This window comes from Canis lupus, chromosome 15 (genome assembly GCF_011100685.1).
Source record: "Canis lupus familiaris isolate Mischka breed German Shepherd chromosome 15, alternate assembly UU_Cfam_GSD_1.0, whole genome shotgun sequence".
Taxonomy (NCBI): Eukaryota; Metazoa; Chordata; class Mammalia; order Carnivora; family Canidae; genus Canis; species Canis lupus.
The window spans coordinates 4818825-4842543 of record NC_049236.1 but is presented as its reverse complement, the minus strand read 5'-3'; the positions used below and the strand labels follow the sequence as shown (position 1 = coordinate 4842543).

General features: G+C 51.1%; 1 protein-coding gene and 1 long non-coding RNA gene across 3 annotated transcripts in view; one reads left to right on the top strand and one right to left on the bottom strand.

Moving 5' to 3' along the window:
- The window catches only part of EPHA10 (EPH receptor A10), a 41418-nt gene extending 26245 nt beyond the window's left edge, over positions 1-15173 (bottom strand). For both annotated transcript variants that reach the window (XM_038557849.1, XM_038557850.1), the window contains exons 1-5: positions 15026-15173; positions 12958-13022; positions 11550-12228; positions 4680-4835; positions 3652-4002 (exon numbers count right to left, since the gene is read on the bottom strand). In XM_038557849.1, coding sequence (XP_038413777.1) covers positions 3652-4002; positions 4680-4835; positions 11550-12228; positions 12958-13022; positions 15026-15131 — 1357 coding nt within the window. In that variant the 5' untranslated portion in view covers positions 15132-15173. The remainder of the gene's footprint in view (positions 1-3651; positions 4003-4679; positions 4836-11549; positions 12229-12957; positions 13023-15025) is intronic.
- Positions 15174-15407: 234 nt separating this feature from the next.
- Positions 15408-20470, top strand: LOC106559786. Its single transcript, XR_005369892.1, has 3 exons — positions 15408-16358; positions 18385-18518; positions 20274-20470. It is a non-coding gene; the product is annotated as an uncharacterized LOC106559786 (long non-coding RNA).
- The last annotated feature ends 3249 nt before the right edge of the window (positions 20471-23719 follow it).

Sequence of the window (23719 nt, the reverse complement as noted above, 5' to 3'; positions counted from 1 at the left end):
GCTAGAACTTGCAGATCAAGAGGTCTACAGATTCATATCCATAGTCTCCTGGGAAGGGTTTTCCCCCTGACCTGCAAACAACCGTTTCTTGCTGTGTCCTCTCTTGGCTATCCTCTCATGTACACACACACAGAGAGCAAGGGAGCTCTGGTGTCTCTTTCTCTTCTGTAAGGACACCAGTCCTATGGGATTAGGGCCCCATCCTTACCATCTCATTGACCTTACTTCCCTAACAGTCCCATCTCCAAATACAGTCACATTGGGGGTTAGGGTTTCAACCTATGAATTTGGAGGAGACACAACTCACTCTATAACATCACAGGACCTAGCAATTTCACTCCTACATATATACTCAAGAGAACTGAAAACATGTATCTACGGAAACGTGTACATGCAATTCATAGCAGCATTATTCATAATAGCCAAAAGGTAGAAAAACTGCCCATATGCTGATGACTGGATAAACAAACTGGTATACAATGGAATATTGCTCAGCCATATAAGGGGAGGATGTACTGATGCACGTTACAACATGGATAAACCTTGAAAACATGCTAAACAAACCAAAAAAGGGCAGACACAAAAGTCCACATATTGTCTAAATCTATATTTATGAAATGCCCAGAATAGACAAACCTATAGAGACAGAAAGTAGATTAGCAGTCACTAGAGGTGCCAGAGGGGTGGAAGGGCTGGGGAGTACCTATTAATGGGTTCCTTTTGGGGATGACGAGAATGTTCCGGAATTAGATGCTATGGGTTGCATAACCATGTGACTATATGAGAAAGCCCTGAACCGTACACTTTAAAAGGTATGTGAAATTGCAGGGTACATGACTAGCTCCAAAAAAAGTGACAATACTAAGGATGCAATATATTATGTGTAAAAACACATTGGATGTGACCAAAGTTATACTCAGAGGAAAATTCATAGGCTAAGCACTAAACTCTCCTAAAAAAAGACTTCAGGAAAGCAAGACAATGATATTAATGAAGGCAAAACCATAAAATAAATGAAAAAAGTACAAAACACTGGAATTAATAAATTTAAGAACTGATTCTTTGTCATAACCAGTAAAACAAACTGCCAGCAAGGATAATTACCTAAAATGAAATCTCAAGCTTACAACACGAAGAAAGGAAAAGCAGAGTTCACTGCAGATACCGAGGACAGTTTTAAAATGTACGTTTCTCGGCTACTGAATAAGAAAAAGATCATTGAAATATTTGCTACAAAAACACAAATTAACAATACTGACTCAAGAAGTATGGACAAGATTAAGAATACCATCGAACTTTCCCCCAGAGAAGATGCAGGGCCCCAAAAGCGGTTTTGCATGCCTTCAAAGAATGATCATTATATCATGTAAACTGTTACAGAGCAGAGAAAAAGAAGAGATTTTTCCCCCGAGGCCTTTCCCAAAGCCAGCAAAACTTGGCAAATGCTAAAACTTGACAAAGAACAATAAAAGAAAGAAGAAGAAAGAAAGAAAGAAAAAGAAAGAAAGAAAGAAAGAAAGAAAGAAAGAAAGAAAGAAAGAAAGAAAGAAAGAACTAATCTCTCTTGTAAATGCACATGGGAAAAAATGTTAAAATATAAGCAAATTAATTCAGCAAAATATTAAAAGAATAATACATTCATATCCAGTGGGGTATAATCTAGGAATGCAAAAAGAGCTCACACTGAAAAATCCACAAGTAGGATTCATCATGCCAATAGGTCCAAGGAGAAAAAAACATGCACTTATCTTGAAAGATGCTTAAGAGGCATTTTATAAAATTAACATCCATTCCCAATTTTTTTTAAAAGTTGAGTAAAAAGTGAAAGCATTATATGGCCAAGAGGCTAAAAGCATAGGGTGCGTACTTACTAGCTGGGTGACTTTGGACAATTTGCTTGTGCTCTCAGGTCTCAAATTCATTATTTGAAAGATGATTATCATTGCATTTAAAATGAATGAATGTAGGCTTCTCCCTCTGCCTGTGTCTCTGCCTCTCTCTCTCTCTCTCTCTATCATGAATAAATAAATAAATCTGAAAAAAAAGAATTAAAAAAAATGAATGAATGTAGAAAATCATATTGCACAGTGCCCGTGCCCAACAGAGAGCAGCACTCAATCAGTGGAAGCTTAGTTTTTTATTAGTAAAATAGAAAAGCATCTCCTCAACATGATTTTTAAATCCATCTATATCAAAACAGGACTGTTAATATGAAATACCAGATAAAAATCCCATACCTTATATATTATACAAAAGGGATTTTTATAGTAGACACTTCTAGATATGGATACAGAGATAGGAAAAAATATGGAAGGATATACCCCCAAGATATTAATAGTTGTATAGCTCTGGGAAATGGGATTATGGGTGGTTTTTTTCTTTTTCTATATTGAATTTTTAAAAAATGTAAATGCAATAGCAAATGTTAAGTCACAGTAGAGATATGGTAAAAAAAAAAAAAAAAAACAGAACAAAACTGTTATTCCAGAAAACCAGACCAATTGGAAATCTCTCCCAAAAGGCAGAGAAAATGGATTAAGAGCTAAAAATGATAAAGGGTGTGACAAGATTCGAGAATCAGAAAATGGATGTACAACCTCAGGCTTAGAGAGATTCTTCGAGAGATATTGGAGCTATCAGAAATTCTAGTCAAAGCAGTAACTGGAAGAAAAAAAAAGTTCTTTTCCAGGAATAAAAGCTGTGTGCAGATCAGAAAGTTTTACTACGAACCAGCCAAACTCAGTGAAAAGAGATCGATATTGGTTACATTTTATTTCCACTAGTAGGTGAAAGAATCACACAAGCACACATGCCCAAGCACGCTACTTGCACAAGAATAAAAATCACTCTGGTCTCTGACCTCTCTGCCACCCAGCTGCCTGGAGACAGGGAAGTAGAGTCACAGAGCCACCCCGTCTCAGAGATGAAAAGACCCAGAAACCACGCGTCTCACTTCTTCGTGCACAGGAAGGTGCCCCCCAGCTGGGGAAAGACAGGGGGAAAGCGAGTGTGGGGACGGGGGAAGGTGGAGCGCTAACCGAGGGTGGAGGTCTGAGTCTGGGGTCCCTATTCCAGACTCAGAAATGTGACCAGTGCCTTCTGCGGTCCCTGCACTGTGACCCTGCTGTGCCCTCTCCCCGGGACCAGAGAAGAGGGTGGCCGCTGGGCGGGGATGGAGGCTGCGGGACCCAGCCCTGTGTTCTGGGACAGGGGACGAGGAGGGACGATTCTGGTCCTCCAGGTGAAATTTTTGGACAGCGCGGGCGACAGGTTGCGGGGCGGGGCAGGGGGCTCCCCGCAGGCTGGGGAGCAGGGGTGCCCGCTGGCTCCCACAGGGCCCCCCCCCGACCCCCCGCGACCGCTCCGGCCCAGGCGCCCCAGGCCCTCGTGTGCTCAGTCCCTCCCGGGTGCGTGGGGTGGATGGGGGGGATGGAGGGATGGGGGATGGAGGGATGGGGGATGGGGATGGGGGATGGAGGATGGGGATGGGGGATGAAGGGATGGAGGGATGGGGGATGGAGGGATGGAGGGATGGGGGATGGAGGGATGGGGGATGGGGATGGGGGGATGGGGGATGGAGGGACGGGGGCCCCGCGCTCCGGGGTGTTTGCGGGGCACCTCGCCTCCCGGAGAGACGCGGGGCGGCCTTACCCCCGGGCCCGGTGGACACGGTGACCTGCGCGTACGTGGCTCCCGCGGCGGCCGCCGGGCCCGACACGCCGTTGAGCGCCGCCACCCGCACGGTGTAGCGCGCCCCGGGCCGCAGGTGGAGCAGCGTGGCGGCGCGCTCCCGCAGCCCGGCCTGGCGCGGCACGAAGGCCACCCGCGGCCCGCACGGCTCGCACGCGCCCCCCGGGCCCTCGCGGCCGCAGCGCAGGCACAGCAGCGAGTACGTGACGTCCGAGCGGCCCCCGGAGTCGGCGGGCGGCAGCCAGCGCAGCCTCAGCGCCAGCGGCGAGCGGCTCAGGCTGTACTGCAGGTCCCGCGGCGCCGACGGCGGCCCTGGGGGGGCGGGGGGGAGGGGAGGACGAGGGGGAGGAGAGGGAGGAGGGGGGGGATAGGGGGACGAGGGGGGGAGGCAAGGGGGGACAGGGAGGAGAGAGGGGAGGGAAAGGAGGAGGGAGGAGAGGGGGGATGAGGAGGGGGAGGAGAGGGGGAGGAGGAGGAGAAAGAAGGGAAGGGAGGAGGAGGGGGAGGGGAGAGGAGGGGGAGGAGAGGGGGGAGGAGGAGGAGGAGGGGGAGGAGGAGGGAGGGGGAGGACGAAGAGGAGGGAGGAGGAGGAGGGGGAGGGAAGAGGAGGGGGAGGGGGGAGGAGGAGGAGGGTACCGTCAGTGGGGGGTCTGGCGGGAGGGGGCATTGTGGGGACACCGAGGGGGGAGGGGCGGGGACCACAGGGAGGGCGGGGCCCAGGGCGGTGGGAGGAGGTTAGCAGCTTGGGGATGCAGGGCTGAGCACCAGGAGCCCCCCTCCTGGCGGGGGGCACAGGGCGGGAGGGGACCACCCACTCCGCCACCTGCCCTCATCCCTCCGTCGTCGTGGGTACTCTCGTCCATCCTGGTTCTTCCACCCCGAGGCCCCGGGGCCCGAGCCCCCACCCCAGGCTCCCCTCCCTCCACCCCAGCCCGCCATCTCCATGGGGTGGCTGCCCCCCCCACCCCCCCGCCGTCGGGGACACTCACGGGTGCAGGAGGCCGAGGGCGGGTCGGTGGGCGAGCGCGCGTAGCTGTCCTGGCACACGCAGAACGTGGAGGCGTTTTCCAGGGCGCGGCTGTGCTCGGGGCACGGGGAGCAGAGCGGCCGGCGCGAGGACAGCTTGTAGAAGCCTGGGGGACAGGCTGCGGGGGGGAAGCCACGTGAGAGGGGCCCTGTCCCCCACTTCCCTGCCTGCCTCCTGTCCTGGAACTGTGCAGGGCGGGGGGGGGGGGGGGGGGGGGGGGGGGGGGGGGGCTAGGAACCCACAGCCTAGGACTACAGAGCAGTCAGTAAGCACCTACTGTGTGCAGAACACTGTTTTACTCTAGTAATTCACTTACTCCTCACAACAGCCTGTGACGTATGTCCTTTATCCTCATTTTTTAAATGAGGAAATTAAGGCTCGGAGACTTGCCCAAAGTCCCACCGCCGGTAAACGGTGGGGTTCCAGCCCGAGCAGACACCATGCTGCCCCCATGCCTGTTGGGAGACAATCAGCTAAACTGTCCAGTCTTGATGTAAGGCCAGAAGAGAGGTGCCTGCAGGGGGTGTCCCCCGGCCCCCTAGGGACAGACACCCAGGCTCTCTAGCTGCACGCGCACACACTGCTGTTAGAGCCCATCCTCCCCCATGCATCGCACATCCTCAACTGACACACCCAGCTGCAGTTTGGAAGTGGAGCCAGCTGGGTGCAGGGGAATGGCAAGAAGGGGGTTCCGGTCTCGACACCCTGACACCCTCCCGGCGACTCTGCATCTCCCGCCTCACCCAGGGCACAGGTTCTGACAGCTGGTCAACCTGGGTTGGCCACGGAGCCCTACCACTTAGTTGCCGTTGGCCTCGGCAGAGAGGTTGACCTCTCCGAGCCTGGTGTGGAATTCGCACCTCAAAAGGGTTGTTGGGGGATTAAGTGAGCAAAGTGTAAGCCACTTAGCCCAGCACAGACGACAGGCACACAACAGTGGCAGTAATTACTGTTCCTCCATCGCAGGCCCGAAGTGGAAACTGCTAAACACCCACTTGAAAACCGTCGTCGCCAGCTGGGCCAGGCAGGAGTGGGGCAGCGGCTCCCCGCCCTCCTCTGGCAGTTGGGGTGGCCTCACCTTGCTCCCTGTTCCCGCCCACCCGACCTCCTTTCTAGGTTAGCAGTTTCTGGAAGGCAGGCTGCGCTCAGCCGGAGCAGACGAGGAGGAGTGGGCTGAGGGGGGCTGCGGGGCTCCATCTGGCGGAGGATGGGCAGCTTTGGGCAGGGCCTCTGAAGCCCAGGGGGCCTCGGGAGTATCTGCCTTCAGAACAGAGCCTGGGACTCATGGCCGTTGTGGTCTGGTGGCGGCAGCAGGGACTCAGGTGGCCTGGGCTCCAGTGTTAGCTCTGCTGCTCCCTATGCCTCTCTGGCCTCAAGAGGCCATCGGTCAAGTGGGGACAATAACCATGGCCCGCCAACCTCCGTTGCCAAGTCAGATCTGTTCAAGGGATCTCACTGAAGAGGGGAAAAAGGTACCAGAAGCTCCCTGTCTGCGGGCGTTTGTGACACCTGCTGTCCCAGAGCTGTGCGTCCCATCAGAGACAGCAGCGGTTATCTCTACTTTGATGGGCTCTGTTTCGAAGAGGTTTGTGTTAATGGCCAACAGACACATGAAAAGATGCTCCACATGGCCCGGCGCCCGGGAAGTACGAATCAAAGCCACAATGAGATGCCACCTCACGCCGGTCAGAGTGGCTAAAATGCACAAGTCAGGAAAGGACAGGTGTGGGCGAGGACGCAGAGAAAGGGGAGCTCTCGTGCACTGCTGGTGGGAATGCAAGCTGGGGCGGCCACCCTGGACAAGAGTTTGGAGGTTCCTCAAAAAGTTGAAAATAGAGCTACCCTACGAGCCAGCAATTGCACTTCTGGGGATTTACCCCCAAAAATACCAATGTAGGGATCCGAAGGGGAACCTGCACCCCGGTGTCCACAGCAGCAGTGTCCACAATAGCCAAGGGATGAAAGAGCCCAGATGTCCATCGACAGATAAATGGATAAAGATGTGGTCTCTCTATATATACAATGGACTACCAGTCAGCCATAAAAAAAAATGAAAATTAAAAATTAAAAAAAGTGAAATCTTGCCCTTTGCAATGACGTGGCCGGAACTAGAGGGTGTCATGTGCGCTAAGGGAAAGAGGTCAGTCAGAGAAAGACAATTATACGTGGAATTTAAGACACAAAACAGAGGATCGTGGGGCAAGAGAGGGAAAAATAAGACAGAAGCAGAGAGGGAGACCAACCATTAGAGACTCTTCATTACGGGAAACAAACTGAGGGTTGCTGGAGGGGAGGGGGGTGGGGATGGGGTACCCGGGGGACGGGCATTAAGGAGGGCCCGTGATGGGATGAGCCCTGGGTGCTATACAAGCCTGAGGGATCACTGACTTCTACCTCCGAAACTAATAATACATTATATGTCCATTCATTGAATTTAAATAAAATTTAAAACAAAAAAGAAGAGGTTTGTGTCGAGGGGCAGCCTCCTGGAGCCCACCCCTCTCTCTCTTCCTAAAGGTCAACCTAGGTCAACTCCGCTGGCCCCGTCCTCCAGTGGCTTTCCTAGCAGGGGCCACAGTCTTTGCTCAGAAATGGGGAGCCCACCTTCTTCTGAGGCTGTCGCGGGGGATCCTGTGTGCCCCGTGAAGCTTAGAGAGCACACCTGCTTGGGTCACTGTGCTCCGGGGCAGTGCGACAGCGATGTGAAGACACTTGTCGCTGGACACCCTGATTCCCCGACCCCACCCCCTGGGAAACCCCCAGTCTTGCATGTGCCTGGGAGACGGAAACGAAAGAGAGAAACAAGAGGGAGACCACGGTCGTTCTACCCCCTCTACTCCCCAGGCCCCCCCCCATAGCCACGCTAAGCTTTTCCTCTCTCGACTCTGGGTCTTGCCCTATAATGCCTGATGCTCCTCCTCTTGTTCTCTTGAAGTCCTCCCTGGCATCCTCCCCGGCTCCGTGCTCCCCACGGCAGAGCTGACGCTGCCATTACAAGTGGCTTTTGTCTAGTCTCAGCTTAAATCAGAAGCGGGACTGGGGTCCTGTGTGTGTGTGTGTGTGTGTGTGTGTGATTGTGTGTGTGTGATTGCGTGATCACCCACAATGTGTATCCCACCTCACCCCACCCCGACCCTGATCCATTCACTGAGTGATTTTTTTAGCATCTACTGTGAGCCAGGTGCTCTGGAGCTGGAGTCTGTAAGACAGATCAGGATCCTACTCACCGCTGGGCCAGATGCCCTCCTCCCACCTCACCGGGAGAAGAAAGGCTGTCAGTTGGTAATTCCCTCAAGGTCAGCCCATCGAACCCACAAACCTCCATCTACACCCACCTTCCCCCTCCTGCTCCCTTCTAGGCCTAGAGGAGGGGATGAGCCACCTCGCGTTGAAGGCCTCCAGCCCCTCCTCTTCACTCTGGGTCCTGCCCCGTGTCCTCCACCCAGACTATGTCCCATCAGTCATATGGCTCCTCATTCTCACATCACTCCTTCTCTACCAGCTCTTCCCAGGGACAGAACAAGGGAGCGGGGCAGGAAAAGCGGCCCGGTGAGGGTGTAGACACTAAGGGCATTATCTATAGAGTATAGAAAACCAATAAAACATGGCCTCATCTTTATCAGCAACAAGCATCAGCAAGGCTAAACCATGTCAGTAATAAAATACACCCCTCGGGCCAGGCTGCTCTCACCGCACCCCACTTGGTACCCCACTGGCTCCTTCCCTCAGCAGATAAACAAGGCTCCTACTTGCAGTCAAAACCTCTCTCAACGCAGCGTCCTCTTCTCCCCTTCCAAACCCAGCCTCCAGGACCTGTGGACATTCCCTGACCGTAGCTCCACGTCTTCCTTCACCCCAACCTACGCAGCCTGGTCTCTCTGTCTCTCTGTCTCTCTCTCTCCATTACTCAACAGAAACTGCTTTTGACAGGGCCACCAAACAGACACGGTCCACACCTCGCCCCACCTGGGTGCTCACCAACACCGGAAGCTGTTCCCTCCTGGACCCTTCCATCTCCCTGGGCTGCCACCAAATCACCGTCTCCTGGATCTTCTCCAACCTCTGATTCTCCCTCAAAGACCTTTTCTATGGGCTTCCATTCTTCTACAGCCCCTTAAATCCTGCTGTTGTGCAGGACCTCATCATTGGCCCTCTTGCTTCTTACCTCACCTTGGCCTGTCCCAACCATACCCACAGCTTCAAGTAGCACCTGTCTCTCTGCTGCTGTGCTCCAGACTCCCTTTCCAGCTACCTCCACTTGAACGCACCATCAGTTCCATGTCCATCAGTGTCCCGTGTCCTCTACCTCAGTGAATGATCCTCTGTCCATTCAGTCCTCTAGAAGCATACAAATCAAAAAAGACTCTTCTGTCCTCCCGTGTCACATGGTCACCAAGTGCTGTGTATGTGCCTCATTATCACATCCGTCCTCATGTCTCAATGATCTCTGCTACTGCCTTCCTTCGGACCTTGTGCTCTTTCTCCTGGACTACTGTAGCATCTTGTTCTGGCCTTTAATCCTCGAGTGATCTTTTGAAAATATATATCTGAACATTTCAGATCCCTGGGCACCTGGGTGGCTCAGTCGGTTAAGCGTCTGCCTTCGGCTCAAGTCATGATCTTGGGTCTTGGGATTGAGTCCCACATTGGGCTCCCTGCTCAGCGGGGAGTCTGCTTCTCCTTCTCTCTCTCCCTCTGCCCACCCCCCTGTTTGTGCTCTCTCTCTCATGCTCATTCTTTCTCCCCCAAATAAATAATTTTTAAAAAATTAACATGTCGGATCCCTGCTTCAAATCCTCCACACTGGTCTACAGCATAAAGTCTAAGCTCTTTATCCTAATGTTCAAGGCCCTTCAATGTATATACCTGCCCCTCTCTAGCCCCATCACTCCTCACACCCCCAAATGCCCTCTGCTCCCATAGCCCCAATCATGCTACATTCTCTCCTGCCTCCATGTTTCTGTAGACAACCTCTTAGGTAAGGATGCTTTTAGCTGCCTGGAAGAAAGGCCTTCTCATCATCTCTCTCCACCCTTAAAGTTGGCTTCTCCCTTCTCCAGGTTTCCTCAACTCTCTGTTGGTAGGGATCACACTCTATGGTGTGTGATCAGCCAGTACCCTTCCACTGGGCACCTACCATATCCTGTTTTGGACAGTGAGGCTGCTGAGACCAATACAACCATTGCCTGAGGCCAGTTCCTAGTCCAGTGCTGGAAACACAAACACACCTAAGTAGATCACTGCACGCCATGGGGTGAGTGCAGGAATAGAGGTTGCAGTCAACTACACCTCAGTTAAAAAAAAAAAAAAAGCAAGAAGTAGAGGTTGCAATGGGTGCTGGAGAGCAGAAGTGGATCCTAACCCCACTTGGAGGGTTCAGGAAGGTTCATGCCTCCAAGTCCCTTACTAATCCACAGGTTCCCCCAAGGAAGGAGACGGTGACATCATCTAAATACATATAACAAACCCTCCTAAACTAAATGCATTTGGTAAGTTCTCAATTCATATTGAATGGATGATTGAACAAAGGAAAGAGTAAGTTTAGTCATTTCCCCCTGTCTCCCCACCACTCTATTAATCCCTCCATGAGATTATTTATCACCTTGTTGTGATTTTTAAGTTTTTACATTTTTTCATCTGTAGAGCTTCTGAAGACTTGAGACTATGCCTGACTCATTTCTTTTGTCGGCACTTAGAAAAGGATGCAGCTTAGAAGAAGCATCCCTTGGTCTTTCTACATTCAGGGCACACATCCACGCCCCATCTGTACCCTCAGTCCTCAGAGCCCCAGATAGGGGGTGGGAGGAAGGAGAGGTCTGGTCCTGGTGCCCACACAGAACTTAGACCCCAATAGACCCCCCACTAAGGGGTCTCTCTCAGGTGACACAGTGACTCATGGTGCAGAGAGTCGGGTGGGATCTTAGTGGTCATCTAGTGCAACCTCTGGACTCTGCAGCTCAAGGACCCCCCCTGCCAGCCTCTGACCCGCATACTGCCAGTGAAAGGGCACCCACCGTTTATAAGGGGAGCAATCCCACCTGCCCATAGCCGGTGGAGGCGGGCTGCTCTAGCCTTCTTCCTCACGCCTAAGGAGGTGGCGCCATGTAATAGAAAGACCTTGACACTTGGGCAAATCCAGATTCAAACCCTGATTCCCCATTTACTAACTTTGCAAGTGAGGTGTTAATGTCTCTGAGCCTCAGTTTCCTCACCTGTGAAATAGGGATCCAGGTGATTGACTTTATTGCCGAGAATAAATGAGAGATCCTTTGTAAGGTGCTTATGGCAGTGCCCGAAATGCAAGCCCCTAAGGCCCCCTTAGGTGGAGTCACAGTCACCTCCTGGGAACTTCACCTAGTGGTCCCAGCTGGATTCCCCTCCTCGCCCAGAGCCCCGCGGGAGGTCAGGACTCCCGCTCCACCCCGCAGCCCCTCCATCCGCTCCCCCTCCTGCCTCCTTTGTCCAGGGCATACTCGCCCGATTGTCACCGTGCACGCTAGGCTCCCACGCACTCCCCCGCCATTGCCACCTGCACGCTAGGCTCCCACGCCCCCCCCCCGCGATTGCCACCTGCACGCTAGGCTCCCACGCCCCCCCCCCCGCGATTGCCACCTGAACGCTAGGCTCCCACGCCCCCCCACGATTGCCACCTGCACGCTAGGCTCCCACGCCCCCCCCCCGCGATTGTCACCTGCACGCTAGGCTCCCACGCCCCCCCCCCCGCGATTGCCACCTGAACGCTAGGCTCCCATGCCCCCCCCCCCCCGCGATTGCCACCTGAACGCTAGGCTCCGGCGCCCCCCACCCCCCCGCGCGTCAGCCCGCCCAATACCTTCACAGATGTCACCACGTTCCTGGAATCCCGCACTGCAGCTGCAGCGGCCCACGGGCACCAGCCACTCACCGTCGGCGCCACAGTGCATGCGCGGGGGGCTGCCCGGCTCGCCTTCCGAGTGCGCCACGCACGTTCCCGTCACCTCCACCAGCGTGGAGAAGGCGCTCTCGGCCGCGGTGGCTGGGAACGCCGCCAGGCCCCGCACCGTGGCGCGGCACTGCTTGTAGTAGACGCGCACCGAGACCAGCGCCACGCACGCGCCCACGTCCTGGAAGGCCAAGTGGAAACCCCGCCGGCTGAGCGGACCGACCTCGCGCACCTCGGTGTTCAGCTTCATCTTGCGCTCGCCCAGGTCGCCCTGCGTGAAGCTCTCGTCCGCCGCGATTGTGTCGATCTTGCGGGCCCGGCTGCCCCCGGGGCGAGGCCGCCCGCGGCCCAGGTCGGCCTCTGTCTCCAGGTAGTACACGTTGAAAGTCTCCTTGCAGGTGCCGGCGGCGCCCGGGATGCTGCTGCAGTCGCGCAGCGTGAACTGCAGCTCCACGAAGATGCGCTGCCCGCGGCCGCGGCTGATCCAGCCGGTTTGCAACCAGTTGTCCTGGTTGGGCTCCAGCACGTTGCACACCTGATACGTGCGGATGGGACGGTCATGCTCGTCCACGCCGCTGATCTCCTCCCACTGGGGAGGAGAACAAAGATGTGGGAAACTCAGAGCCAAGGCGCCCCCAGGAGGCCGGGCCCTGGAGGTGACTAAAGCCGAAAAGCCCCTTCCCCATCACCTGGCATGCTCCCTCCCCCCAGCCTCCGCCCCTGAAATTATAAGATGCAGAGCTGGGAGGAACGTTGGAGACAACCGAGTCCAATCCTTAATTTTATAGCTGGGTAAACTGAGGCTCCAGAGAGAGAGAGAGAGAGAGTGGTTTGACCGGATATGAACGTCGAGGTAGCAGCAGAGCTGGGAATGGTGCCTGAAGTCTCCTGGCTCTCAACCAGGTGCCCACTCAGGGACCGGGCTGCAGTCACATAGCCACATCTCCCCACCCCCACTCCTAGTTTTCAAGCCTCTTTTAGGATTTTAAATATTGCTCGTTCTATCCGTCCATCAGTCAACACTGCTTGGAGGATCTACTAACTGCAAGGCACTGCCCAGCGTTGGCTCATCTAGATGACACGTTTCTGTTGCTAGACACAGCCAGGTTCCCCCTCGCTATCTTTTTCTTTTCTTTTCTTCTGGGACTGACCAAAGACTCAACATTTTCTTATAGGCCACCCTGGCTTGAAGCCAGTGCTGCTGCAGACCATGTGCCTTGGGGAGCATTTTGTTCTGCTGTAACCACAAGGAGCCGAAGGATCTGGATCCCAGACCACCAGAAGATTCCTGGGACAGAGCGGGAAAGGCTACACTTACCCCGTTACTTGGCAGTGCAGTCCAGCCCAGCTCAGCCTGGGAAGCTTTGGAATCCAGGAGGATGACTAGGGAAAGGAGGGACAGAGATGTCAGAAAGCCAGAAGGTCAGGAAGGTGGGAGGGACCCCTGTGTGAGTTTACTGTAAGTTTGCTGAGGGGACAGAGGCAAGTTATTCCCAGTCCATACCTTCCCATGAGGGGGTGGGGCACAAAGTAGCTCAAGTCCAGAGAGAAGCAGCCACAAGAATTAGGGAAGGAGCCTGTAGTAGTTTCTTGTAGCTGCTATAACACATTATCATACATTCAGTGGCTTCAAATAACAGTAGCTTACAGTTTGGAGGTCAAGAGGTTGGAAATCAGTTTCACTGATCTAAAGTCGGGGTGTCAGAGGGGAGAATCTATTTCCATTAGAATTTTTCAGCTTCTAGAAACCACCTAGACTCCTTGGCTTGCGGCCCCCTCCTCCACCGTCAAGGTGCTTCTCTCCAATCTCCTTCTGTGATCAAGTTGCCTTCTCCTCTGGCTCTGACTCTTCCTGCATCCCTCTTATAGGGACTGTTGTGATTACATCGGGACTATCCAAATAACCCAGGATCATCTCTGTCTCAGGATCCCTACCCACATCTGCAAAGTCTTTTGCCATTTAGAATAACATTCACAGGTTCTGGGGATTAGGATGTGGACATATTTGGGGAGTCATTATTCAGCCTGCCACCGAATTCATGGAAGCACTCTAAGATTGGCCCTAAGATGGGGGGAGGTAGTGGTGTCAGTGAGTCCCCCTCCTGCTTTCCCAGGCTCCCTAAATTATAACTGAGCATCAAGAAGAGGGGAAAACGTGAGCGTATTACAGGATTTCTGCATACATCCTGAATTCGTTCATACCCAGGGGCTCTTCTAAGGTCTGAAGACCAGGGAGGGGATCCCTGGGTGGCTTAGCGGTTTGGCCCTGCCTTTGGCCCGGGGCGTGATCCTGGAGATCCAGGATCGAGTCCCGCATTGGGGTCCCTGCATGGAGCCTGCTTCTCCCCCTGCCTGTGTCTCTGCCTCTGTGTGTGTGTGTGTGTGTGTGTCTCATGAATAAATAAATAAAATCTTTTAAAAAAATGAAGTCACCAGGGATGGAAGAGACTTGAACCTCTTTAGTTGGACTCCCAGGGGCCGGGCAAACGAGTGGAGAGACTCTGCCAGCACAGCAGCAGGTGAAATAAAAATCTCTTCCCTCCTCTGCTGTCAGTATTGGGTCCCAAAGCAGTCCCTGTCTGGACGGCCCGGCTGCAGATCAGAGACAGCAGCCCAGGCTATCCTGAAGTCTTGGAAGATTACAAAGCTGGAGCCTTCAAGGAGGGGGGTGGGGCTCCAAGGTGAGGGTCTCTAAGAGGCTTGGCTCCAGAGGCATCGGCCGACAGCTTCCCGACTGGGGTATAACTGATAGCACATCGCAATTGCATATTGGAGAGCATCAGAGATCCGCCCCCGCCCCCCCCCCCCCCAATCAGCGCCTGAGATCCCGGCTCCTCGGGGTTCTGCACCTGGAAGTGACGCCTCTGGATTCGGCTGAGTGTGCAGCTCCCCCAAATCCACGACCGGAGGCCGGACGCGGGCAGCGGGGCCGCCGCGTGGGAGCGCGTCGGCTCCGGAGTCAGCACTGCGGACAGCTCCCGGCCCCGCCGCGCTCCCCGCCGCGCCCCCGCCCGCGCTCCGCTCCCTCCGCTCGCCCCGCACTCCGACCTCACCTGCACGGCTCGGGCTCCCCCGCGCTCACCCCCGCCCCCACGCCCCCCACCTGCAGCCGCTCAGCCCGTCCGCCTCTCCGGCCCCTGCACCGCCGCCTCTGGCTCCCCCGGCTCCCGGGCTGCTGCTTCCCCAGCCCCATCTCCCCAATGCTCCCCCCTTTTCCTTTGCTCCGCTACCTTTTTCTCTGTCTCTTGAGCTCTTCGCTGCCCGCTTGCTTCAAACCCCAATGCGGACTCCAGTCTCTCTCTCCGACTCCTTCCCGCCGAGCCCCAGTTCTCAGCCCCTTATCATCCGGCATCCCAAGCTCCAAGAACAGCCACCCGCGTCCTCACCTTCCTCGGCCGTCCCGGGCCTCCCCGGTCCCAAAAGCAACGCCAGACAGAGAGGCATCAGGCAGCCGAGCAGGCGCAGCGGCCGCGCGCCGGCGCCGGTGTCCATGGTCCGCAGCCCGAGCTGTCAGTGCGGCGGCGGCTCGAGCCGCGCCAGCCCCAGCGCCGCGGAGCTGCGCCCCCAGACCCCGGCGCCTGCCGGGGGCGGGATCTCGCTGGTTACGGTCATCCGCGGGGACCAATCGCCGGGCGCCGCCGCGGGACGTCCACCAACCCCCGCCAGCAGAGGGAAAGGGGTGGAGTTTCGGGGGCCGGGGGGCGGGGCAGCGAGGCGGAGACGCGGGGGGAAGGAAGGGGTCCCGCCGATCCCCCGGCGTGGGGGTGGGGCAGCGCCGAGCGAGGGCCTGGCTCCCGGGAGGAGGATGCGCCCGCGGCGAGGGCCCGGAGCGCCGACGCCGGGCCTCGGGCTCCCGAGAAGTAGACGGTGTGGGCGTGGTTAAGGAGCGCGTGAAGCTCGGGGAGGGCCGGGAGGCGGCGGCACCTGCAGCCCGGAGCCAGCCTGGAAGCTCCCCCGCTCCCAGGACTCGCAAGGGGCGGCGGAGCCTCGCGTCCTGACCCCACGCTCTGGGGAGCGCCTCCAGCTCCCAGCTCTGGGCCTCTCCTTGCGTCCGCGGCTCCCGGGGTCTCCCGGCTGGATCCCGCCCCCTGCTCTCCCCGCCCACGCTGGAGGAGGGGGCTAAGCCCGACCCCGGGAGCTCCTCGGGAAAGAGGAGCAAAGTGGGAGACGGAATCCCACCCTGCCAGCTGCGCCTGGGCGGTTGGGAAACCATGTGGACGCCAGGATGCGCTTGCCGGTAGACGTGGCGTGAACGATTGGCTCCCTAGGTTCTTGCTCTTGCTGCCAGGATGCAGGCAGCGCTCGGACCGACTACCTCCTCCCCAGTCTGCCCAGAGCCTGGAGTTCCCCCCCACCCCCACCGCTTTTGATCACCCCTCTCCGCCTATCCTGGGGGACTGGTGAGGAGCTCAGCGGTCCGGACGCCCAGGCGCCCGCGACGGAGGCGGAGAAGCCAGCGCTGGAGAAGCTGTAAGGAAACGAGGAACACGACCTCTATCTCGTGAAGGTCATTTATGTGCAAGCTGAGGGTTTAAGGCGTTGGTGGTGGGATGGGCTGAAGCCCTCCAGGACCCGGGAGGCGGCTATTGAGCGCCACCATCTGGGCTGAACTCGAGCAGAGAAGGCTCCACCCACCCTGTAGCTTTTCAGATCCTTCCTTGGGGGACCCGACCCCTCTGCTTTTGGCAGCGAAAGTAGCTGGAGAACCTTTGAAAACGAGTGAGTCCTGTGTCTCCATGACCTGCGTGGCTTGACTGTGCGTTTTGTAGCTTTGTGCTCCTTACCCTTCGAACCAACGCTCCCTAGTGCCATGCTCTGTGCTGAAAATACTGAGCGAGGGCAGCCTGGGTGGCTCGGCGGTGTAGCGCCTGCCTTCAGCCCAGGGCATGATCCTGGAGTCCAAGGATCAAGTCCCACGTCGGGCTCCCTGCGTGGAGCCTGCTTCTCCCTCTGCCTGTGTCTCTGCCTCTCTGTGTCTCTCATGAATAAATAAATAAAATCTTAAAAAAAAAAAGTATGCATGAAAATATTGGGTGAATCTGTGTCTGCCACAGTCCGGACCTCCTTGGGCACCAAAAATAATGAAAATTCGTGGCATCGTAGAATGCTGGTCACTTACAAGCCGCTTTCATGTGTCATTTGTGTGTGTGTGTGTGTGTGTGTGTGTGTGTGCACGAGCGTCTAGGATGTGTACACGCACACTTGCTCGCTCACACACATACTTGCTGGACAGCAGCAATAGGAGGAGTGGCTGGGAGGAGTTGGCCTCCTTTGCCGGTAGAAAGAAAGGTCACCAGGGGGGCGCTGGGGGCTCCGACACCGCAGGAGACTGAAGTCCACTGAGGAAGCATAAGGAGCTGTGGCTTCCCGCAGGTTCTTCGATGCAGGCGGGGCCTTTGAAATCAGATCTACCTGAAGAAGGGCTCCTATATCCGCACCTCGTTCCATCTTCATTCTTCTCACGCTTGGTTTTCCCCTCCCCCACTCCCACCCCCAGCGTTGGGAGTTGGTATTTTTAGAAGCTGCTTAGAGATCCAGGACTCCTTTCATTTCAAAATGAGTTCTCACTCCACTACCCCTACCCTTCTCTTCAAAACCGGGTCCCACCTCCTATGCAGACTTTAGGCACCAGTCATGGCTTCTCACCTGAGCTCCAGGGACTTCAATCCAGAGGTTTCGACCTGTGTGCTGACACAAAATGCAGACTCCCTCTGAACCTCGAAAGGATCATTCAGGAGGCAAGCAGATGGGGAAACTATCTGGGGAAAGCCCGAGAGGACGCACCAACAAGCCCCAGGCTGTCAGGAGTCTGATTCCACCCTCTCCCACTACACATTCGTGCAAGCTCCTTGGGCCTTGGGGAAATTGCCAGATAGAGACCCTAGCAATGGGGAAAAGAAGAATTGGAAAGAAGAGGGGGGAAATTGGAACAATCCTTTTCTTTCTTCCTCTGAACGATTCATTTATAAAACAAACAAACAAACAGAACAGAGAAGTCTCAGTGTATGAGGATGTATGCAAACCAGCAAGACCTTAAGAGCTACTCCAAGGGGGACTCCACTCCACCAAGTGACTGAGGAATAGACATCTAAGTGAACATATTCAAAAGGGCTTTAGAAGGAAACTCAGCCATGGTTTCCTATGAACTTTAAGTGCTGAGGACCAGTCAACCAATGGCCAGGTTCAATCTTTTCCAGGAAAAACCAGCACCGGAGTGGGGTGAGAGTAGATTTCTGGCTTGGTGCTGAGCTGTGAACCCCACAGGCCTGCTTCGGTCTTTTAAAATTTGTTGTCCATGCTGCTAAACCTGTCAAAGCCTGGACCCTCCATTTTCAACCGGACCTGGAACCTCTCCACTCTCTGGCTCCAATTCTCAGCCCAGGACTCGCTGCCTGTTCCTCCAGCCTATAACCTAGATCCAGCGATTTGACCTTCCAGAAGACAAGCAGCTTACTCCATGGAGTAGGAGTGGAGCGGCCGGGAACCCATCTGGAAACTCCTGTTTTCTCTTCTCTTCCTCCCAAACCCCATATGAGGTAGTTTAGAAAGGATCCTTCTCTCTATTTCTACCTCACTATCTGCAGAATGATGGGGAGAACATGGAGCTGAGCAGCTTAATTCAATGTCCAAATAATTAGAAGTGATCTTCCAGGGAGCAGGTCCAACTTCACTGCAACCTCTATCTCCAAGTTACTGAAAATTACAAATTTAGGGGCTGAAATTTTAATCTCTTCCTTTTGCACAGATCCAGAAAGTACATTTGACCTGACTGCACAGAGAAGGTGATCTCCTCCATGGAGAAGACTAAGATTGCTTCAGACAAATCAGGGCCAAACCCCATCCTCAGCAAAGAGAACAAGAAGGAAGCAAAGAGCACAGGTGAGCACGACTGCTCAAAGTGATATTTCCAATTTGTCTCTTTCCTCTTCCATTCTACCTGCTACTCCCCAGCTCAAGAAAAAATAAACACACCCAAGGTCAATTATTTTCCAGGATAATAAACTCACAGGCAAAAATGAAGCTCATATACAAATGCTTGAATTGTATTTTTCTAAGATAAAGGAAATATAAAACATTTAATTTATTGACTTTGAAAAGTAAGCAGCAAAAACGTTTCATTATCAAACGCAACTATTTCGATTTTATGATCCTCTGCTTTCTCCTCTGTGAAATAAGAATGAAAACATTTCAGAGTTGTGAGGTCAGAATATAATTTATATGTACGTACGGCCCAGCACATGGCACTTGGCACATAGTTCTGGTATATTTTATTATTCAACTTCATGGCTAATTAAGGTGAAAAACAGAAAGGAAAAAAAAGGAAAGGATAAAAGAAGGTTAGAATTAGGGAGACAGTCATAGAGGAAAAGACATAATGAGGGATAAAGAAGGAGACAGTCTGTTGAGATGAATGTGGCTAGAAAGCACAAGAGCCTGAAAGCAATGTGTTTGAAGAGACAGGAGTGTCACCAGGGCAGGCTGTTTGGCCAGCTGCCAAGTGGCCTTGGAGGTGACACTTACCTTAGTGAATTAATCATGGTCTAGGATCATAAACTTGACTTTAACAGCACTAAGAAAGAACCTATGTGTTGGAGGGTTGGAAAGTAGATCGTACAAACTCAGCTCCAATCCTGCTTATCTGAGCCAAAGAACCGATGAATTAATACACAATGAGAAATGGAACTGCCAAGGGAGCCAGAATTCTCACATTGCCATGTCCAGCAAATTCTTCCCTTGTAGGAAAATGTGCACAGGAAGCCAATTTATGATGTAAACGCTGCTTTGAGAGTGTAAGGGGAGGCAGTTGGATGGTTTAAATATTTGATGACATCAGGCTCTGGTAGCCTTGTGCCTCCAAATTCCCAGTGGGGACAAACCTGCCAGTGGCACCTCAGTGACTGTACTAAGGGCCAGGGCTTGGAATGGGATCTATCAACATATGCTTCTCTGACTTTAAAAAAAAAATCCTGATTTCATTTCTGAGGAGCTCATTTTAAGATTGGAGCATCCCTTTTAAATTTAAATGACCAGAGTAATATAAACGAATAAAAATGTTATCAGTAAAAAGTAAAGATATCCATAAAGATACCTAAAAATAAAGGTATATCACCCTCATATAATCCCATTTCACATTTTAAACCTGTTAACAGGTTGATATGTACCCTTCCTGATATTTTCTATAGGCACACACACACACACACACACAACTTTTACAGAAAATGAGTATATCTTAGTGAGGTAAACACCTTTGATTTCCCAATACTTTTCATATTTTTCATTCCTGAGAAACCCCCAATTTTGTTTGGATGTACATCCACTGTAGTCCTTTGCTCAGAGAAGATGGCCCTCTCCCCAAGTTCAGGGATGAATAAAGATTGTTATTGGTTAATCATCGTCATCCAATTCCATGTGTCAGGGTTAGCTTAAGCATGAGTATATGATACAACCCTGGCCTTCTGAATTAGGGATTCTAGAAAAGATTTTCTTTTTTTTATTTTATTTTATTTTATTTTATTTTATTTTATTTTATTTTATTATTTTTTTTTTTTAGAAAAGATTTTCTCTTCTAATAAAAAGAACTGCATAAAAGGCAATATTCTGCTTCTTTTCTGTATGTCATGTCCACATCTGAAGGTGCTGCAGCCATCTTGACATAATGAAGAGAGAGATCTCAACACTTTGTTAAGAGTTTTCAGTTGTGGGACCCCTGCATGGCTCAGTGGTTGAGCATCTGCCTTCTGCTCAGGTCGTGACCCCCAGGTCCTGGGATAGAGTCCTGCATCAGGCTCCCTGTGGGGACCTTGATTCTTCCTCTGCCTATGTCTCTGCCCCCTCTCTCTGTGTCTCTCATGAACAAATAAATAAGATCTTTTAAAAAATTTTTTTCAGTTGTATGTAATTGGAAATCTAACCAAAACTGGCTTAAACAAAAAATGATACTTTATTTAGTTTTATTTACACTATTAACTGAATTGAATTAACTGAATGGGGATGATCTGCATACAACAACAACGTTTAGCTTTGGGATTTTGTGGTAGAATATAAGCTAATCACCAAACTTAGTATATCCTAAATAGGAATGGAATTGAAATCCTAGAACAAAAAAATACAATAACTGTATGTAACACAATAGGTGGATAATCTAACATAGGATTAGACACAACTAATTCTAGGATTAATAAACTGGGAGATAGGTCAGTATAGAATATCCATATTGAAGTGTGTAGAGAGAGAAAAGAATAGAAAATATAGATAAGAGAGTAAGAGACATATGGGACATGGTGAATAAGCCTAAATGTATGGAATTAGAAAGAGAGAAGAGAGAGAATGGGAAAGAAGCAATATTTGAAAAGAGGGTAGTTGGAAAATTTCTAAAACCAATGAAAGACATCAAGACATATACTCAAGATGTGTCATCAATCCCAAGCAGAATTAATTCAAATTAAACAACACCTACACACCTCATAATAAAATTACTGAAAGCCAAAAACAAAATAAAACCTAAAAGCAATTAGAGTGAGAAAAAAGACATTACCTTCAAAGGAAGAAAATTAAAACTAACAACTAACTCCCCAACATAAATGATAAAGTCAAGAAAATGATGGAATAGCATCTTTAAAGTCTGAAAGAAAATATGGTTAATCTAAAATTCTATACCCAGTGAAAATATCCTTCAAAAACAAAAGAAAAATGCATGTTTTCAAACAATCAAAACCTGAGAAAATTTTTCCTCCATAGAGCCACACTAAAAGAAATACTAAAGGGACTTTTGCAAGCGGAATGAAAATAAACTAAAAGGAAGCATGAATATGCAGGAAGAAATAAAGAGCAACAGAAAGGATAAACATATGGGTAAAAGTAAATGAACGATGGCTGTATAAAGCAATAACATCTTGTAGAATTTTAAGCATATGTAAAATTAAACCACACCACAGAAATAGGACACACTGTGGGAGCAGGTGAGTAGAGTTAAAGTATTTTAAGATCCTTGCATTGTCCAAGAAAGGGCAAAAGAATTAATTTATATTCAACTTTAACAAATCAAGAATGCATGCTGTAATCACCATGGTAATCATGGAAAGATAGTAAATATATATATATATACACTAACAAGTTAATGTAGGAAAATAATGAAATAATAAAACCAATTTTAAAAAAAGGTTTAAAAGATGAGAGGAAAAAGGAACATAGAACATGTGGCAGAAGTAGAAAACAATTACTATGATATCTTGACACTCAAATGTATAAATAGATATTAAATATAAGTGAAATACCCTTAGTAGAGAACAAAAATTGTCAGCTTGGTTTTTAGAAGACAACTCTTTACTGCTTTAAAAATAAATATATACATAGGGGCGCCCGGGTAGCTCAGTCCATTGGGCATTGGACTCTTGATTTTGTCTTAGGTTATGATCTCAGGGTCATGAGATTGAGCCTCATTTCGGGCCCCTTGTGGGGGTTAAGATTCTCTCCCTCTCCTGCTCCCTCTGCCTCTACATACCCCCCTGTCTCTCCCACTCTAAAAAGAAAAGTCTTATACATAAGGATTTGGATAGGGCAACCTGGGTGGCTCAGCAGTTTAGCGCTGCCTTTGGCCCAGGGCGTGATCTTGGGGTCTCGGGATCGAGTCCCACATCAGGTTCCTTGCATGGAGCCTGCTTCTCCTTCTGCCTGTGTCTCTGCCTTTCTCTTTCTCTCTCTCTCTCTCAATGTGTCTCTCATAAATAAATAAATAAATAAAATCTTTAAAAATTTTTTAAAAAAGGATTTGGACATAGTGAATAAAATGGTTGTAAAAGATGCTATCCAGACAGTAACTAAAAGACAGTGAAGCAAAACTAATATTATACCAGTTAAATTTTAAGGCCAGAAGGATTACTAGATGCTGTGTAATGAATAAAATGTCAATGAAATAGGAAGATATAACAATTCTAAATTTGTATACACCTAGTAGCATAGCCTTAAAGTATATAAAACCACACCTGCACATCTACAGTGTAAAAACTAAGATTCCTGGAAATCCAAGAAAAGAGAATTTGGGCAAAAGAATGAACATGGAGGGGCGCCTGAGTGGCTCATTCAGTTAAGCACCTGCTTTCGACTCAGGTCATGATCTGGAGTCCTGAGATCAAACGCTGTGTCAGGTTCCCCCTCCCTTTGCCCCTCCCCCTGCTCTCTCTTACTGTCTCTCAGATATATTAATAATATCTTTTTAAAAGAATGAATGTGGAAGACAGAGTGTACTCAGTGATATGAACATAGCATAAGGATATCCCTTGGCATTGTCAACAATAGCCCAAACGTCCATCAACTGATGAGTGGGTAAAGATGGGTACACACACACACACACACACACACACACACCACACACACAACACACACACACACAATGGACTACTACTCAGCCATCAAAAAGAATAAAATCTTGCCATTTGCAACAACATGGGTGGAGGTAGAGTGTATTATGCCAAGTAAATACGCCAATCAGAGAAAGACAAATACCATATGATCACACTCATATGTGGAATTTAAGAAAGAAAACAGATGAATATTTGGGAAGGGGGGAAAGAAAAAAAAAGGAGAGAAGGAAACAAGCCTTAAGAGACTCTTTACTAGGGACGCCTGGATGGCTCAGTGGTTGAGCATCTGCCTTTGGCCCAGGGTGTGATCCTGGAGTCCTGGGATCGAGTCCCACGTCGGGCTCCCTGCACGGAGCCTGCTTCTCCCTCTGCCTGTGCCTCTGCCTCTCTCTCTATGTCTATCATGAATAAATAAATAAAATCTTAAAACAAACAGTGAGGAAAACTAACACATTATTAATTGATATTAAACATCACAGGCCATATGCCTGCATAAGGATGGGCCATCGGCTCCCACACAAGACTTGCACAAAGGGTTTGACTTGACAAATACGTAGGCGATGATGGCGATAATGACACAAAATCCAACACATGATTTCATCCCAAAAAGTCTATGACAAGAGGGAGAGAAAAGGTTCTCTCCTGTCATAAAGTTAATAGGTGTTCACACGGAGACACACACACACACACACACACACACACACACACATCCAACAGGTA